The sequence below is a fragment of the Pelophylax lessonae genome (genome assembly GCF_965119305.1).
Source record: "Pelophylax lessonae genome assembly, chromosome: 9".
Lineage (NCBI taxonomy): Eukaryota > Metazoa > Chordata > Amphibia > Anura > Ranidae > Pelophylax > Pelophylax lessonae.
The window spans coordinates 98452485-98472784 of NC_138776.1; the positions used below are offsets into that span (position 1 = coordinate 98452485).

Genomic DNA, 20300 nt, shown 5'->3' on the forward strand with positions numbered 1-20300 from the left:
ATTCCTAAATATGGTGGGCTCTTATAGATGTAAACTCAAAAGGTGCATGGCCTGTAATTTCATGCATGTAATATCTAGGAGGAGTCCCTTGTAGTGCATTAGCACATCTCTCCCAGCCAGGAGTGTTGTCTCCATGGGTTAGAGAGGCTGGATTCATCCTTTTTTATGGATAGTGTAGGACCCACTGCCAATGGGGTACTTTGACGTAGTGGTGGGCTTGAACACGATATGGCCATATGGTGGGACCAAATCCCCATTTTTTATTTATGGATTGTCTTCATATTTGATATTCATTTCTTTTGCATGTGTGCGCTATTCTTTTTTTAATATGCATGTCGCTTGGTTCATAGCTGCACCAGCTTTAGAAATACATGTTCAGGGTTTGCTCCCCCAACTTTTTGCTTGTTTATTTGACTATATCAAACTCTTGCAAATCCTGAATACAGCAGGGCTCTAGAACAGAACGAAGTGTGCTGCAGTTCCATATGCTAAAAGGAGTTGCTGATAGCGGTAGACAGCAGAGTGACCAATAAATAATCTTCTTTTACTGTCCAGTCACAGGCTGGTGGAGGGACAAGACCTGTAAATGTTGCTTATCTGCGTAAGAGAAAAATTGGGTCTCCTTTTCCGCTCCTTTTCTATCAGACAGGGCTGTGCTGTAAGGCCTGGTTCACCCCATGCATATGCCAGGTGCATTTTGTGTTTTTCAATACACGTTTTTGGTCCATTGAAGTCTATGGAACCAAAAACCAGAAAAAAGTCCCTGGCTCTTTCCATAAAATTCACAGATGTGAACGTGACCCATAAATTTACTGTAGTGTGTTTCTGCAAAACTGAAAAGGCACAAAAAATGGATAGGTGTGAACCCAGGCCTTAATCTCAGAACTGGATGGACAGAAATATGAACCCCTTGGCAGGTAAAACCGTAAACCTATATATATTTCATCTGTGTATTTAGCAGTTAGCTTGGAATTCAACTTTAAGCTAGGTATATTACATTTGTTTTTATTTTCTGTTAAACTGGCAATACATACAATACTAGATTCTTTTCCTGGAATTCAGTCGGTTTGCATGCAGGATGCTCACGTGTAGCATTTAAACAAACAATATAACATTTGAAAATACAGTGGTGATTTCATATATTGTATGTAACCATTGTAAATATGTTAGGTGAAAAAAAATCAGTTTATCTAGTCCCTGCATTATACATTGTGAATTGATTTTTAGAACAGAACAAAAGATGGTCTGTACACAGATTTCTGCACAATTAATCATTCCTTACTTAGTAGATTTTACATTCTGAGGTTAGTATGTATATCTAACAGATGGGATTGTGGGGGATTTTTGATTAGGTAGAGGGTTTTCAGCAGGTATGTTGAAAGGACCTGTAAAATAAAAAGATAGGTTATTATTGTATGACATGCTCTCACTGCCAGTAAACCAATAGTAATGAAAATGTTAAAGCAGTTGTAAAGGCTTTTTTCCCAGAATAGGACACCATTTTTATAGGTAAATATATTTCTAAAGGTGCTATTTACATGAAATGTTCACCACATGTTGATAACAAACCATGCATTCCATACATACAAAAAAATCAAAACAAAGTTCAGAAATTAAATTATGTGTTAATAAAATAGAATGACACAGTGAAAAAGTATTGAACACATGAAGAAAGGGAGGTGCAAAAAGCGATGACACCAGCTGAAATCTATCGGTAGTTAGAAAGCAATCCTGCCCATTGTCAGTGCAAATTAATATCAGCTGGTTCAGTCTCAACTGATGGCCTGTAAAAGTGTCTCATTACCAAGGTGCCACACAAGAAATATCTCATGGTGGGTAAAAGCAAGGAGCTCTCACTACCTTTGCACCCTATTGTTACAAAACATACTGTGGCATTAATTACAGATAGATTTCTGAAACTTCTGAATGTTCCAGTGAGCACTGTTGGGGCCATAATCCGTAAGTGGACAAAACATAATTTCACCATAAACCGGTTAAGACCACTCGCAAGATTTCTGATAGGAGTAAAAATAATTATTAGAAGATTTGCCCAAGAGCCAAGGACCACTTGTGGTTAGCTTAAAAAAAAGACCTGGAATTAGCAGGTATAATTGTTTAAAAGAAAACAATAAGTAATGCACTCAACTGCCATGGCCTGTATGCACGCTCACCATGCAAGACTCCATTGCTGAAGAAAAAGCATGTTGAAGCTTGTTGAAAGTTTGCTGCTCAACATTTAGACAATCCTGTGAAATAATGGGAGAATATGGTCTGGTCAGATGAGACCAAAATTGAACACTTTGAATGCCATAATATGCACATTGTTTGGAGGTCAAGTGGCACGTCATATCACCAGGTGTCAAGTACTGGGGAAAAAAGTGTGGGAACTCTATACGTAATATATATATATATATATATATATATATATATATATATATATATATATATATATATATAAAGAAATGCAACATCGACTTCAGTACAACCAGTCTGCCGATAGATGGATTGAAATGTCTAGTTCCTGCTGAACTGGCCTAATTTCACTCCGTCTGTGGCTGGCCTTATAAATTAAATGAGCGAGGAATGGAGAGAGAGAAAGAGGGTTGCAGGGATGCAGAGAGAGAGGGATGCAAAGAGAGAAAGAGGGGTGGAAAAAGGGGTATGGAGAGAGAGAGAGGGGGATGGAGAGAGAGCAAGGAAGGCATTTTTAGCAGCTTTTAATTACTGTTGGGTCATAACACACTTTCTTCTTCCTCACCTCAATCAGTTTTCAGAGCAGCTCCATGCCACAACACCACAGGAAGCCCACTGAAAGTAATGGACAGTGCAGTGTGCACCCATTGGCTGTGAGGCAATAGAAGGCTGTGCAGCCCACCTCCTGCTACCTCCTCAGCCAATAGGTAACTGACGCCGGGGAGGGATAAAACCTTTTAGGAGGAACTAGAATGCAAAGCCTGCCTTCCTGCCTGCAGCGCTGACCTTATGGTAGCCGGGTTATGCAGAAATTGGCTGTCCCTCGGCCTAGTCTGCCCCTGCCAGTCCTGCAGGACGCAGCTGCTAATGGGAACGGCATTCCTGCTGTGGAAAAAATACAGGAACGTTGTTCCCATACATTCCTGCAGGACTCGAGCCCAGCATATCACCCCAAAAACACCATACCAACAGCGAAGTTTGGAGGTGGGAAAATCCTGGTGTGGGGCTTTTTTCAGCATACGTTACTGGCAAACCTCATGTCATTGAAGGAAGGGTGAGTGGAATAATGCACCAAGACATGTTAATAAAATTCTGCTGCCATCTACCAGGATATTGAAGATGAAACAAGGGTGGACATTTCAGCAAGACAACGACCCCAAACACAAAGCCAAGGAAACTCTCAATTAGTTTCAAATAAAAAAAAAAAATAAAGCTGCAAGAATGGCCCAGCCAATCACCTGACTTCAATCAAAAATAAAATCTATGGAAAGAACTAAAGATCAGAGTTCAAAGAGGCCCAAGAAACCTTCAAGATTTGAAGACAGTTTGGAAAATGGGCTAAAATCACACCTGAGCAATGCAAGCGACTAGTTTCTTCATACAGGAATGAAGCTGCCATTACCAACAAAGTATTTTGTACAAATTATTTAACAAATTTTAGTAAGCGTGTGCAATACTTTTTCCCCTGTGTCATTACATTTTATTAACCATAACTTCATTTCTGAACTTTTGTGTTTTGTATTTTTTGTTTGTATGGATTGCATTGGTTGTTACTGACGTGGACATTTAATATCAATAGCACCTTTAGAAATATATTTACCTAGGAAAATGGTGACCTGTTCAATACATACTTTACCCGCTGTATATGGTGGGGGCATACAATTACTGGGATATTTTTTGCCTTATGCAGGGAATGCAAGGTAAAAATGTGTTGAGTCGCTTAGCCTTGTTTACATGTCCTATGCATGAAAACACAGGAATTGGGGTGCAAAAAATGGGTAATGTGGACTGATGAGTCAAATTCTGAAATATTTGACTGTAGCAGGAGGTAATTTGTTTGCAAATAGCGGGAGGGGGTACAATAATGAGTGTGTGCAAGAAACAGTGAAACATGGTGGAGGTTCCTTGCATGTTTGGGGCTGCATTTCTGTAAATGGCGTTGGAGATTTGGTCAAGATTAATAGTGTTCTCAATGCTGAGAAATACAGGGAAATACTTATCCATCATGCCATATCATCAGGGAGGCTTGTGATTGGCCTCAAATTTATTCATAAGCAGGACGACGACCCCAAACATGCAGCCAATATCATATGACCCCTTACACACGAACAATCCGATCAGATCTGCCTGTCAGTTTTTTGGGCGGACCTGATCGGATGCCCCATGCATCCCTATGGGACAGTGGATGTCAGCGGAGACATCTTCGCTGCGATCCGATTCCGATCCTGTCCGTGAAATCCGGACGGATGGAAACCCTATTTTCCATCCGTCTAGCGGATCGGATCGGATGAGAATGGACAGGCGGTCCGTTCTCATCCAATTCCCCCATAGAGAACAGCGGGGATCTGGCAGCTCCCTCTCCGCACACTCTCGGCAGATCTATCCCCCGCTGAGCAGCACTGGGTCCTTTCACACGGTCCGCCTCCGCCGGCGGTCCGTTCTCATCCAATTCCCCCATAGAGAACAGCGGGGATCTGGCAGCTCCCTCTCCGCACACTCTCGGCAGATCTATCCTCCGCTGAGCAGCACTGGGTCCGCCGGCGGAGGCGGACCGTGTGAAAGGACCCTTAGGAACTATTTTCAGCGTAAAAAAAGAACAAGTCATTCTGTAAGTGATGGTCTCGCCCCCACAGAGCCCCGATTTTAACATCGAGTCTGTCTGGGATTGCATGAAGAGACAAAGGGATTTGAGGCAGCCTACATCCGCAAAAGATCTGCGGTTCTTCTCAAAGATGTTTGGAACAACCTACCTGCCGAGTTCCTTCAAACGCTATGTGCAAGTGTACCTAGAAGAATTGATGCTGTTTTGAGGTCAAAGGGGGTAGGGGAAATATTGTTTTGATTTGGATTTCTCTTCTGTTCATTTACTTTCCATTTTGTTGTTTGATAAACTATTAGCACTTCTATTTCTGATTGCCTTCTTAATTTACAGCATTTTTTCATTCCTGTCAGTACATCATGTTCAAAGGTTTACTAATGTCTATAGTCAACTAGAAAATTGCAGCTTTTTTAGAACTGTCAACACAACAGCATGTTTATTAAATGTCCGGTATGTTAAATTTTATCTTTACAGGGATGTGAGTTTTGTGTACATGTTTCTGAATCATGAGCAGTGGTACCTAATGTTAAAGTGATACTAAAGTCCCATTTTTTTCCCCCCAAAAATAAAATCTATATATTATACTTACCTGCTCTGTTCAAGAATATTACCTCCTTTTCTGGAGTCCCCCGCAGGCACTCTCCACTCCGCCTCTTCTCTGAATGCCCCCTCAGCAAGCTGTGTGCTGAGGGGGCACCAGTGTGGGCTCACTCCTGAGCCCGGCTATGTGTGTCCATAGACACATACATGGTGGCTCAGCCCCGCCCTTGCTTCCTCTCAGAATTTGACTGACTGCAGAAGGAGCCAATGGCTCCCATTGCTGCCTGTGTGTCTTGTGAGAAGAGTAAAAGAGAAGAGACAAGCACAATACTGTATTGCTGACAGGCTCAGGTAGGTGTTTAGGAATATGACGGGGGGCACTTTAAACATGTCCCTCCTGTGTAGAAGTCCCTGACTGCCAACTGCTTATTTGTGGTGTTTTGCTTTTCACAGATGCTGAGTTTGTGTCCTCCTCTTTGGTTCAAGAAAGTGTAGACTCTTCAATAGGCGATGATGATAAAATCTACTACTTCTTTAATGAACAAGTCAAGGAAGAAAGTTCTGAGTTTCTAGAAAACACCAAAGTTGCAAGAGTAGCTCGGGTGTGCAAGGTAGGTATTTTAATCTAGAATTTGCGGTTCCTTACGGTGCACCCACACTTAGTAAAAAAAATTCTAAACGTGAAAATTTGATTCCACTTCATCTCCCTCTCTGGCATCTGGGCTTGGTTGCTTCCAGGTTTTGGCATATGTACTATATGATTGACCATAGAGAAATGGTTGTAAGAGCAAGTCTTCCCAGGGGCCCATGAGGCACCATCATATTTAAACTGTATATAAAACCCTAGCAGTAAACTTATTTGTTTCCCATTTGGTCTGTTAAATATACTGGTAAAAGCATTTTATCTGCTGGATAACAGCAAGAACTAATGGTGTCAGAATTTTGACCAGTGCGAAGTCTTGTGCATGCTTCCTTTGTCATCCTATGGAGTCTAAGTAGCCCAATTGGCAGTTATCTATAAGACTACAAAAGAATTAGTGTCTATGTTGTGTACAATTACGCTGCCCATAGAGGAATCACAATTCGGCTGGTTCAGCAGGGACCAGCCAAGGTTCGATACATAAAAGGCTGTTCCTGATAGTCATTACTTACAGGTCTGGACGCTCTCCTAGCCTTTGACAGGACCAGGGCCATCTTTAATATTGTTTGGACCCTGGGCAAGCATTTTCTTGGGCCCCCCTCACCATGCATATTCGCTCTCTAGCCCAAAATCCCAAAAAACAAACACATACTCTGTACCCCCCCTTGTCCGCAGCCACCTCTGTACCCCCCCCCCCCGTCCACAGCCACCTCTGCACCCCCCCCTGTCCACAGCCACCTCTGTACCCCCCCTGTCCACAGCCCTCTTGATATCCCCCTCCCTCCCTATCTGTCCACAGCCAGCTCTGTATCCCCCCATGTCCTCAGCCACCTCTGTACCCCCCCTGTCCACAGCCACCTCTGTACCCCCCCCCCCCCTTTACAGTTCTCACCTCTTTTCACAAATTCACCCCCTTCCTTCTCGCAGTTCTCATCCTCACAGTGATGCTGCACTATTCTGTTTTGTGTGCGCGTCCTTTTTTCCAAAAAACACACACTGCAGTCTCCGCTTCTCAGATCTGTAGCATATGGCCAGAACGCTTCGCTCTGTTATGCTGTTATGCTCTGCTATAGAAGTCTAAGAGGCGGGATGGGGGCAAAACCCTTGTTGGCAATCAGACGTTTCTTGTAGTTGGCCACCAGGTTTGCAAATATCTCAGGAGGGATTTTGTCCCACTCCTCTTTGCAGATCCTCTCCAAGTCATTGAGGTTCAGAGGCTGACGTTTGGTAACTCGAACCTTCAGGTCCCTCCACATATTTTCTGTAGGATTAAGGTCTAGAGACTGGCTAGGCCACTCCAGGACCTTAAAGTACTTCTAACTGAGCCACTCCTTTGTTGCCTTGGCTGTGTATTTTGGGTCATTGTCATGATGAAATACCCATCCATGACCCATTATCAATGCCCTGACTATGGGAAGAGGGTTCTCACCCAAGATTTGACAGTACATGGCCGCGTCCATCGTCCCTTTGATATGGGGAAGTTCTCCTGTCTCTTTAGTAGAAAAACACCCTCAAAGCATAATGTTTCCACCTCCATGTTTGACAGTAGGGATGGTGTTCTTGGGGTCATAGGCCTCCTCTTCCAAACACAGCAAGTTGAGTTCATCCCAAAAAGCTTGATTTTGGTCTCATCTGACCACAGCACTTTCACCCAGTTCTCCTCTGAATCATTCAGATGTTCATTAGCAAACTTCAGACGGGCCTGTACATGTGCTTTTTTGTGCAGGGGGACCTTGCGGGCGCTGCAGGATTTCAGTCCTTCACGGCGTATGGTGTTAAAAAATTTTTTCTTGGTTACTATGGTCCCAGCTGCCTTGAGATGATTGGCAAGATTCTCCCCTGTAGTTCTGGGCTGATTCCTCACCATTCTCATGATTATTGAAACTCCACGAGGTTAGATCCTGCATGGAGCCCCAGAGGGAGATTGACAGTTATTTTGGGTTTCCTCCATTTGCGAATAATTGCACCAGCTTTTGTCACCCTCTCACCAAGCTGCTTGGCTATGGTCTTGTAGCCCATTGCAGCCTTGTGTAGGTCTACAATCTTGTCCCTGACATCCTTGGACAGCTCTTTGGTCTTGGCCATGGTGAAGAGATCGGAATCTGATTGATTGCTTCTGTGGACAGGTGTCTTTTATACAGGTAACAAGCTGAGATTAGGGCACTCCCTTTAAGCTAGTGCTCCTAATCTCAGCTCATTGCCTGTATAGAAGACGCCTGAGAGCCAGAATTCTTGTTGATTGATAGGGGATCAAATACTTATTTCACTCATTAAAATGCAAATCAATTTATAACTTTTTTGAAATACGTTTTTCTGAAAAACTTTGTTCTGTCTCTCACTGTTAAAATAAACCTACCATTAAAATTATAGATGGATCATTTCTTTGTCAGTGGGCAAAAGTACAAAATGAGCAGGGGATCAAATACTTTTTTGCCTTACTGTAAGCTAATTTCTGTGTTACTCTGCTTGCTTTCTTGTTAGACCATGAGCACTGCAGTACAACTGGTTACTTGTGCTGCTTTTCCCTCTTAGAGTCTGAAGCACTGATGTAGATTCCAAGAGGCTGATAAATGCAGGTTCAAATGAGGGTTCTGTCAGCGTTTGCATTTCATAAATACATTTACCCTTTCCGCCAGAGCCATTTAGGCTTTTTTTTTTTTTTGCTCAGGTTAAAATGCACATTTTAGGCCTGAAGATTAAAGTGATTGTAAAGGCACAAGGTTTTTCACCTTCATGCATTCTATGCATGGAGGTTAAAAACTTAATGTGTGCAGCAGCCCCCCAATACTTACCTGACCTCCCTCTCGATCCAGCCATGTCTGCGAGAGCCTTGCCTCTCTTGGGGCTCTCACACCATTGGCTCCCGCTGCTGTCAATCACAGCCAGTGAACCAATCAGGAGACGGGTGGGGCGAGGTTGAGCCATGGCTTCGGGTATGAATGGACACACACAGCCATAGGTCGGGAGCGTGGCTGCTTGGGTGCCCCCAGAGCAAGCTGCTTGCTGCGAGGGCCCCTGGAAGGAGTGAGGAGCCAGGAGCGCCGGTGTGGGACCCGAGAAGAGGAGGATCTGTGCTGCTCTGTGCCAAACCACAGCACAGGGCAGGTAAGTATAACATGTTTGTTATTTAAAAAAGGTTCCTATATCACTTTAAATCCTCCAAATATGCACTGATCAGCCATAACATTATGACCACTGACAGTTAAAGTTAATAACGTTGAATAGCTTATTATAATGTCATCTTAAATTTGGTGGGATATGTAAAGGCCCGTACACACGTGCAGATTGTCGGCCGAAAAGATTCGGCCGACGACCGATCGGCCGATTTTCGGCTTGTTAGTATGATGCTTCCGACAGCCAACAGCGCACTTTCGGCCGAACAGAATCTGTCCTGCAAGCATTAAAATTTTTGTATGCCGACACCAGAACGGCCGATTGTTCGCCAGTCAGTACAGAATTCGGCCGACAGACAGCAGATTTGCAAGACTGGGCATGCTCAGAAAAGAAAAAAGACAAGGAAAGTTAACCATCACATGACATCACTTCTGCAGTCGGCTGTTGTTGGCCGACAAAATTCGTGTGCAGTCTTTTGCACTTTTCAACAGACACGACAGCCCTGGACAAAAGACAGCCGATCGTTCGGCCGACGATCGGTACGTGTGTACGGGGCTTTAGACAGCCAATGAGTATGTTGTCCCTGAAGTTGTTTTTGAAAGCAGAAAAACTGCAAGTGTAAGGGCAAAGCAGAAAAACAGGGCAAGATTTGAGTGACTTTGACAAGGGCCAAATTGTAATGTCTAGGTGACTGGGTCAGAGCATCTCCAAAATTACAGCTCTTGTGAAATGCTCCTGGTCTGTAGTGGTCAGGACCTACCAAAGGTGGTTCAAGGAAAGAAAACTGGCAAACCATCCATTGATGCATGTGCTAGCCTATGTAATCCGGTCCAAGAGAAGAGCTATTGTAGTTAAAATTGCTGAAAAAGTTGATGCTTGTTCCCATAGAAAGGTGTCAGAACACACAGTGCATTTCTGATTTTTGGGTCTGTGGCCTGTGTGCCCATGCTGACCTGTGTCCACACCTAATAGTGCCTAAAATGGGCACGGGGGCATCAGAAATGGACCACGGAGCAATGCAAATTGGACAGGTCTGCAGAATTCAAGAATGATTTGAGAAATACGAGTTTGAGGCATTGACTTGGCCTCCAAATTCTCCAGATCCGAGTCCGATCGAGTATCTGTGGGATTTGCTAGATAAACCAGTAAAATCCATGGAGGTACCTACTCACACCTTACAGGATTTAAAGGATCTGCTATTGACAGCTTGGTGCCGAATACCACAGCCTTCACAGGTCAAGGGAGTCCATGTCTTAAAGGGTTATGGTGAAATGTCATAATGTTATGGCTGATCATTGTATATTTTTCTGAAGTCAGAAACCCTGAATATATAAATGGTGGCAGGTCCACATTTTTATTTTTTTATCTCACATGATATTAGTGCAATGATAAGCATAAAATGGACATAAAGAACACATAGTGTTCAAAAATAAGAAAGGTGGGACTTTGTATGAGGTGTGGCCAGTTGACACATGATGTTTTATGGGTAGTACATATACATTGGCTGGTAAGCATAAGAAGGCATATGATCAAACATCAAGTGTTTATTGACATGTAAAATGGCAGTAAGCCTGGGTACAATCGATACAATAAGTTCAAGGGGGACATAAACAATATACAACTGTCCATAGACATGATGTGAATTGCCATATAGGTTCTCAGGCTGGGTGATCAAAAAGTGGCTCTATTAGGAAATATTAAATTAATGGTATAAGTAGCGACCATAAAAATGTATAAATGAAAAATAGACCCGAGACCACGTGTGTAGAGAGTGAACCAAGGTTGGATAGCAAGACACAGACTGTGAGAGTAGGTGGGGTATTGAAACAGTAAGGAAAACCTCACAGCCCAAAAGGGTAATGATATGATGTGCGATATAAGGGAAGGAAAGGTGACACGTAGCAAAATGCTGGTAAGGGAGGAAAAACCAAATAACAGGGTGACCAAACAGATGAAAAAGGCAAAATGCTTGTTACATACCATTAATTTAATATTTCCTAATAGAGCCACTTTTTGATCACCCAGCCTGAGAACCTATATGGCAATTCACATCATGTCTATGGACTTTGCGCCCCTGGCCTTGCGCGGATCTTTTTTAGCTCCCACAGTTCCCTTCCAGACGTAATTATGGGTGCCATTACAGCCTCACTGACAATCTATATCCTAACCGTAAGTCTATGTCCTTATATATTTTCCACTACACCCCTTCATTGGATGTTATGTCATATATTTTATATGTTCCCGTAGAGTCTAATTATGCCTGCTCCTGAAGAAGTGAAACGGTTTTCACGATACGCGTCGAGCTGAAGAGGCTATGTATACTCAATATCATCTTAGCATGCATCCAACCATCATGTTGTACAAATTTTATGGTTGTTGGTCCACCTTTGTCATTTTTTATTATGATTCTCCTTTATTATTCAGTTGTATATTGTTTGTCCCCCTTGAACTTATTGTATCGATTGTACCCAGGCTTACTGCCATTTTACATGTCAATAAACACTTGATGTTTGATCATATGCCTTCTTATGCTTACCAGCAAATGTATATGTACTACCCATAAAACATCATGTGTCAACTGGCCACACCTCATACAAAGTCCCACCTTTTTTATTTTTGAACATATTATTTTTGAACACTATGTGTTCTTTATGTTCATTTTATGCTTATGATTAACAGGGATGGAGACTCTATGGCACGAGTCTCATTTAAAGTCCCACTTCCCTTATTTTTCCCTTTTTTCCGTTTCCCCTTTCCTCCCCATTTTTCCTTATTCCCATCAACATATATTAGTGCAATGGTTTATCAAACACATATTTTATGTAAAAAAAAATACGCCAAAGTTAATTTTAGTGCACATAGGCAACATTTTACCAAATTGTTAGATAAAAGACAAGATTGCATGGGGTAAATTCAGTAAATGCCCAATAAGTCAAGTCTTAAATTTGCATGCACTAGACAAACAGCGGCAAACTTGACAATATTGTCCATAGGCATAGTTTTAAAAGCCCTTGTAGGTCATCAGTTGAGAGTTAACTGTAAATGATGGCTCTAGAATGATTGCTCTCACTCTAGCATGGGTGGTTGTATGTTGCTTGTAACACAGTCGCCATTTTCGTACACAGGTGCCCCCAACACGTGCATTTTATATTTTCACCTGGGGGGCAGGGAGGCTCTATTTTTATTTATTTTTTTCGGGGAGGAATGAATGCTCAAGTGCTTTATTTCCATCACATAGGGGCTGACACAATGTAATAGCCTTTTGTGTAACAGGTTCTCTTTTTAAATATATATTCCGGGGGGGGGGGGGGCCACACATTCTGTTGGTTAATGTAAATGATCCAGTGACTCTACAATTGGCTTGTAACGTTATACCAATCCCCATGAGTGTGTATATAACCCCCAGGTCTGCTGACAAAAGCCTTATGATGTTAGCAGAGAAATAGAATACAGAGCTGCAGTAATTTGTGTCTTTTTAATCTTCCTGGAAATGTTACATTTATTTATGTACTAATTTATCAATGGTGGTTTTATATATATATATATATGGTATATATATGGTGTATATATATATATATATATATATATATATATATATATATATATATATATATATATATATATATATATCTATATATATATCAAAGAAGGAATGTGGTGTCCATATACTGCAAAAATCCATAAATTTCATCACAATGTAGCTTATGTCAGCAACAGTTTCGAGCGACCATGCTCTTTTTCAAGCCAAAGATTTTTTTTTCTTTGGTTTATATGTTTTGGCGGAATAGCGGGATCTATTTAATACATTTATAACACACGGGGGTAACTCAACCTCTTCCTGAGTGTGTGTGTGTGTGTATATTTATATACTGTAGTTTAATGTGGACAGGATTTCTTTAATACAGTATGTGTCACATCTTTATAATTAAACAAGAACTAAATATAAAGCATAAAGTCCCTGTTATATTCAGGATATACAGCTCATGGTATGCTCATTCATTTTAAACAAGGTCTTAGGAGCAATTTGACAAAAAGTTTTCCAGTGGAAGAAAGTTCCTGGCAAATCTGGCTTGGCTTAGATTGTTAGCTCCGTGGGAGAGTTCTCTTTCCTTCTTTCTCTGTCTTGTATTTCTTTCAGCCAGTCCTATCTGTTCTGTGTAGGATAATAGTGATTATGTTTTACAATGACTTGTTGGCAGCACTCCTCATATTGAGTAAAGTAGTCTCAAAAGAACACTTTGTCAAACATGCTTCTTGTGTTAACAGAAGGCTATAAACACATCCATTTTTCAGCTGTTCCAAAACATCACAAAATAGCGCACATTTGCCCGATATAAAAACAAGCTGTAAACTCGTAGGCGTTATCAGATAAGGCACGTTTCCCCAGTAAACTCATTTCTTGTTTTGTTACAAGCCATCGGCCAGAATGTTTTACAATGCATGCAGATGGTAAATAGCTTCATTTCTTATCAATTTGTACAACATTTCCCTTTACTGAAAATGGCTTTCACAACAGACTCATTAGCTAGTGCATTGAACTCTTGTTGTCACAGTCAGGTGACTGAGCAGGGACAGACTAACGGAGTCTCATTCTAAAAAGATGTACAGCTTTTCATTGTGCAGGAGAACCCGGTGGTCACACAACCCTTTCTTAGAAAAGTATGAAGAAGGCCCCTTTTACACGGGGCAGATCAACTCAGCGGACTCCGCTAGTTCAGCAGAAATTGCTCCGTTGATCCCCGCTGAGCAGGCAGATGACAGGTCTGTCTCTGCTCACTGTGCAGAGACAGACCTGTAAGAGTTCCGCTCTCCTCAATGGAGAGATCGGATGAAAATGGACAGATGAAAACGGACAGCATGTCCGTTTTCATCCGATCCGACCCGCTGGATGGATGGCGAACCTATCGCCATCCGTTTGTTATAAGCAGATCTTGTTGGATCAGATGCCAGACGGGTGTCAGCGGACACATCTCCACTGACATCCACCTCTCCATAGAGGAGAATGGTTGGCCCAATCACGTCCGCCTTAAAAAAGGACAGGCGAACCTGATCGGTCCAACCGTGTGAAAAGGGCCTGATAGTATATATTGTTTATGTACAGAAACCTATGTAAGGCAGGCAATACAATTATGCAGTTGTTGAAGGAAAGAAAATTGATTGCCACACAGTGTTAATGGGGGATTCCCTCCCATAGCGCCATTGTATTCTGTTTGGGGGGGGGGGGGGGAGCTTTCCCCACTGACCGAATACAATGATCACAGTGGCTATAGCCGCCAGCATTGGCACAAATGAGCTCTTTTGGTCAGACTTCTGTTTTTGATATGTGCTTGTACACCTTGATGGTCTCTTTAGCTGCCTTCATTAAATGCTACTTTAGACCCAAAGCAGAACTGACTGCTTTTAACCCGACGAATGTGAGCAGACAAGCTATTATCGCAGAAGAGACATTGTGTCTCTTTTACAATAAAATTCACCTACCTGTCCAATCTGTCTTTTCTTAAAGAGGAAGTAAAGCCTGGAATTTTTTTTTTCGTTTTGGTTACCTGCAAAGTAAATTCATAATGCGCTAGTATGCAATGCATACTAGCACATTATGTGACACCTGAAAACGAAGCCTGCGTCGTGCCGGCTGAAGGCCGCATCCATCTTTGCCCATCTTCCTTCCAGGTCTCCTAGCTCCGACTGGGCTACTGGCCAGAGCCGCGTGACGTCACTCCCGTGCATGCTGGTCACGGAACAGGGCTCCGAAGAAGCCACACGGACGGCCGTTCTTTCAGAGCGCATGCGCCTCTGATGTCATCGCCTGCATGCAATGTGTAAACATCTCCTAAACTGTGCACGTTTAGGCGATATTTACAGTACCTATAAGTAAGCCTTGTTATAGGCTTACCTATAGGTACAAACACAACAGGGGGGTATACAATCACTTTAAATGCCTACAGTTCTGCTTTAAAGTGGAACTACACTGCATCAGCACAAACCAAAACACTATATTATTTTAATTAATTGAATATTATTTCAAAGTAAACTCCCCTATCCATTCATGTCTCTATGCTTTGTTTTGCTGAGAAAGAACTTTGAAAAACAGCCCTCTAGTATTTCTCGCTACTGCCATCTTGAGTAAAGGCAGATGAATTTACTTCCTGCAATCTGGAAGCTACATGCCCTTAACTGAGGCAGGAGGTGTGCTTAGCTGAGAGCCCCTCCTTTCCTCCTAAAGACTCCTGGGATGTATGACATCATTTGCCTAGGCATGGAAACCAGGAAGTAATTGAAGAAATGTAAAAAGAAGGTTTACACCAAGTGAATATAATATACTTTACTATCTACAAACCAGGAGTGAAGAGTATGCTTGACAGGGAGAACCAATAACATATATCCACTCACCCTGCACTCAGAACTTACTGAGATGGCAACTATAGCTTGATGATCTGACACAAAGTCTAAGCAGCTGCTATACAACAACAAAAATAGACAAAAGGTGTTGTAGAATATGTGAAAACAATAAAATATATCTAAAACACTAGCAGCGCTAAATAGAACAGAGGGCTATGAAAGGCACTTAGACAAGAGTCCTTCAAAATATCATTCCTGCAGTCCAGTCTGAAACAGCATGTGTCAGATATAAAAACGAACACAGTCCATCAGAAAGGTAAGGGAGTGAGGGATCTTGAATTATCCACCAAAAATTCCACCACCGACTGGTGCTCCCCCCCCCTATTCTCAAAACTGACCAGACAATAGGTGAAAACACTCCTTCAAAACATCCACCAATCAGCAAGTGTGGGACTCCAGACTTGGACGGTTAACTCATCCCTTCCAACGTTACTCCATTCAGAACCACATGTAAATGAACAGAGTGGGGGCGAAAATAGTGTAATTCCGCACAAAATTTATTGAAATAAAGGAAAAAACAAATTAGGCCCCTCTCCCCTCCAGATGTCTACTTACAGGAAGGCCGTTAATGAAGGCATTGAGTAAAATATACACGCTGGATGGCCACCAATTCCGATTTCTTATTGCTGAGAAATCCTGAAAGATGTCCGGCGTGATGTTAGTGCTATAGGCAACTGCGCACAACAGCTCTGACGCGTTTCGTCGTGGAGACTTCCTGTAAGTAGACATCTGGAGGGGAGAGGGGCCTAATTTGTTTTTTTCCTTTATTTCAATAAATTTTGTGCGGAATTACACTATTTTCGCCCCCACTCTTTTCATTTACATGTGGTTCTGAATGGAGTAACGTTGGAAGGGATGAGTTAACCGTCCAAGTCTGGAGTCCCACACTTGCTGATTGGTGGATCCTTTGAAGGAGTGTTTTCACCTATTGTCTGGTCAGTTTTGAGAATAGGGGGGGGAGCACCAGTCGGTGGTGGAATTTTTGGTGGATAAGTCAAGATCCCTCACTCCCTTACCTTTCTGATGGACTGTGTTCGTTTTTATATCTGACACATGCTGTTTCAGACTGGACTGCAGGAATGATATTTTGAAGGACTCTTGTCGAAGTGCCTTTCATAGCCCTCTGTTCTATTTAGCGCTTCTAGTGTTTTAGATATATTTTATTGTTTTCAAATATTCTACAACACCTTTTGTGTATACTTTACTATCTGTTTAATAATGCTAGCAGCATAAGGATTTAAAATAGTCAATGTTGATTGGGAGAGTGAAGTTCCATTTTAGGTCCAAAGTAACTTTTAAGCATGCGCAACTTAGCTTGCATTGCCAGGGTGACTGACTCCTGTGCATGCGCATGTCATCCTGCACCAGCCAATGAAGGTGTCTGAGGATTAGCACCCGAAGATGGTGGCGACTTGGGAGGGACCCAGACTGTCAGAGGAGGTACATTTTAGTGCCTTTATTTCTAAACTAAAGTAGAACTATGGACAAAATGTAAAAAATAATTTATGATGCAGTCTGTCAGGAGCAATAACATAGAAGTTGTTTTTTTCCCCCAAGAGACATTGTATTACCTGTTTATCCTTCCAGTAGTTCTGTTATTTTTTTTTTTTTTTTTTTAGCAGAATGAAAGTGCTGTTCTTTTTGCAGTAAAATCATTGCAGGTTTGTCACCCTAAGGACGTAGGTTAGACATGCAGTTTTAAATGATTTTTAAGTAAGCAACAAATGAAAGCCCAACTTCAGCTAACACTTTTTAAGTCGTTACAGCAACATTTATTTTTCTTTTGGGACTAGTTGAATAATGGATGACCATTGTAGGCACTCCTGGTAAAACAAACTGGTCTAGCACTTGCAATTGTGTACATCTCCATCCCTAAAATTTTGTAAAAACAAGAGAACGGTCGCCCAGGTGGGACTTTATATGAGGTTGCCACAATAGCCATGAAGAGTCAAAGAGTAAAATTTCTTAGTAGAGTAAAAGCATACAATGGATATAAATGTATAGCCATAACCATAGTTACAAAACATGTACAGCATGTAGGAAACAATTGACAAAATAACAACATAGCAGCAAATTGCGCATGATGACAGCATTGCTGCATCCGTGTAGCATAGTATTGGGTATATCTGTATTGAAAACTCTACGCGTTTCGTGGGTCTAATATGCCCACTCATCAGGAGTATATAAGTAAATCTGTCTAAAAGTAAATAATAAAATATCAATATTTGCTGTGCGTTTATATTGGCCAACAACTGTGAAGTTTCAACAAATGTATGACCCAAGTGGGGAAACAACACTTAAATTGGGCCAAATCAGATTGAGAAATGCTGCCATGAGGTGGGGTGCCAACGTCTGATCCGGGAGCTGAAGAGACAAGAGTACCCACACAAAAAAAAAAAAGGGGGGGACAGGCAAGGAAACATATGTGATGGAGAATGTGATCAATTAAAGATGATATGACACTGGCTGAAAATGCAAGGAATAATATATCAAAGTATTAGAATATGGGCTGTATCACATAGTGAAACATGAAAGTATTCAATGTACAAGGTATGTTCCAGCAGAAACAGTGTCAACATTAGAGAAGAAAAAAAAAAAAAAAACGAAAGATAGCACCGAAGAAAAACGCAGATCCCCAGAAAAAGTGCTGATCACAGTGTGACCAATGACCAGGAATGGTGATGAGGAAGCTGTGATGAATAAAATAGAGTGAGGTAGGTGAGCTCATATGGTTTCATAACACTGGTTGAGTAAACCTAAATAGTGAAACATAGTATCTCAGGATATTGAAAGTACAAAAAAGTATCAATATAATGAAAATAAAAATGATACAAATATATAGTAAAATTGAGACAGGTGTAGGCACTCCGGGCCACATTAGGGCTTGTTAAACTGATGACATCAGTTTTAGATGCTTCTGAGATCATTCCCAATCCATTGATGGGTGCATTTTACCTGCAGTTAGCCACCTCCTGACCTGCATCTGCTCTGTTTGAAGCAGGATTTGCATTCCCATAAATTTGTATGGAGTACAAAAGTCTTTTGGCATGAGCCCTTGTATACTTTGTCCCAACCCTTGTAATTGTCAATGTTGTTTGGCAGCTTGGTCTACTTATGAATATAGAGAAAAATACTAATAGCTATTACTAAAAATAGTTATGTGAAATTGAAAAGGAATGTTCTGAATACTGCCATGTGAAGTATTAGCCCCATTTAACCCCATACAGTTACTAAAATACCGGATTTTATACTATTGCAACTTTTTTTTAAAGGGAAATGTATACACCATATTTAGCTGTACACTAAATGATTGCACCATTAAAGAGGTTGTAAACCCCCAACATTTTTTTTTTTTTTTGCCACCTGCAAGAGAAACCCATACTAGCTCATTATGCAATACTTACCTTAGAACGAGCCCCCACCGTGCTGTCCGCTTACCTGCATGATGGGTGACATGTCCAGTCGCCCGTCTTCCGGGATCGCGGCATCCTGCCATCTGATTGGCCAGAGCCGCGGTGACGTCACTCCCGCGCACGCGCGCGGGAGCCGACGGTCACGGCACGGGGCTCTGAAGGAACGGCACCAGCGGCCGTTCCTTCAGAGCGCATGCGCCAGTGATGTCACTGGATGCATCTAAGGTAAATATCTCCTAAACGGTACATGTTTAGGAGATATTTACAGTACCTATAGGTAAGCCTTATCATAGGCTTACCTATAGGTACAAGTGAAAGAGGAGGGTTTACTTCCTCTTTAAGTCCCTGAGTCTTATATTTTAGAGCAGGAAACATACATTAGAAACACACAGCATAGTATTGCAGTTTTTTTTGCCATCACTAACATGTAAAACTTTTTTTTTTTTGGGCTTCTGCAATCTGCATAAAACTATGTTCATCCTTTTTTGTATTTTGTTGATTGTCATTTTTTAATCAACAACTACACCATGTGTTGATTGTAATCAGGGAAGTTATGGTTGATTAGATTCATACTTTTAAGACTTCCTTAGCCAACAAAACTGTGGGTTAAGGACCAGCTGGCCAAGATGGATTCAACCAAACCAGTCACTATTAGACCTCATGCACACTGGATGTTATCAAAACGCCAGTAGAACGCTGTAGCTGTAGAAGGAGTTTTTCAGCTTTTTTAGCAGTGGTTTTTAGCATTATTTAGCAAAATTATACTCCTACAAAAACGTATGGCTCAAAAACTTAGATAAATGCAGAATAGCCACGTTTTTCAGTGTTTCTTGGCATTTTTCAGCTTTTATAAGCTTTTATTAGAAAAACTCCTCTCAAAATCCACTAGTTCTGGGTTTTTTTCCAGTCAGAAAATGCCCCTGCCAAAAAGTGCTAACAGCCTATGTGTGCATGGACAGATAGGATAACATGCTGGGGAGTTTACTGACTGCATGACGCCAAAAACACTCAGTGTGCATGAGGGCTTAGCCCACCAAATTTGACCTTTGCTTATCTGTATTGTATGATCTTTTTAAAGGTTGTTTGGCAGTCTCCAGTCTTGTCTCCTGCTCATGGTCAACTGTCCTTTGATGTGGAGGAACGTTGTTATATCATTTACATTTTGGAATCGATAATTGGATGCGAGAATCAAAAAGTTTAGGAAAATGTAATTGTTTTGCTTTTGTTTATTTAGTAAAGCAATGCAAATAAAAATGTTTCATACCAACTCAGAGAAATCTGAAATAAGTTGTAAAGCTTAACTCTGGGCAAAATACAGATAAAATTCATGTATGTGAGCCATACCCATATCTAGCGGCTGCTGGGGTGGGCTGCAAACCCCTGAATCTCTGAGAGTGCCTCCACT

The 20300-nt window shown here is 41.7% G+C and overlaps 1 protein-coding gene across 1 annotated transcript in view; it reads left to right on the forward strand.

Annotated features, from left to right (window-relative positions):
* SEMA4G (semaphorin 4G) overlaps positions 1 to 20300 on the forward strand; it is a 224570-nt gene that overhangs the window by 147992 nt on the left and 56278 nt on the right. Inside the window, exon 7 of the mRNA XM_082268409.1 lies at positions 5786 to 5943. Within this exon, the coding sequence (XP_082124535.1) occupies positions 5786 to 5943 (158 nt within the window). The remainder of the gene's footprint in view (positions 1 to 5785; positions 5944 to 20300) is intronic.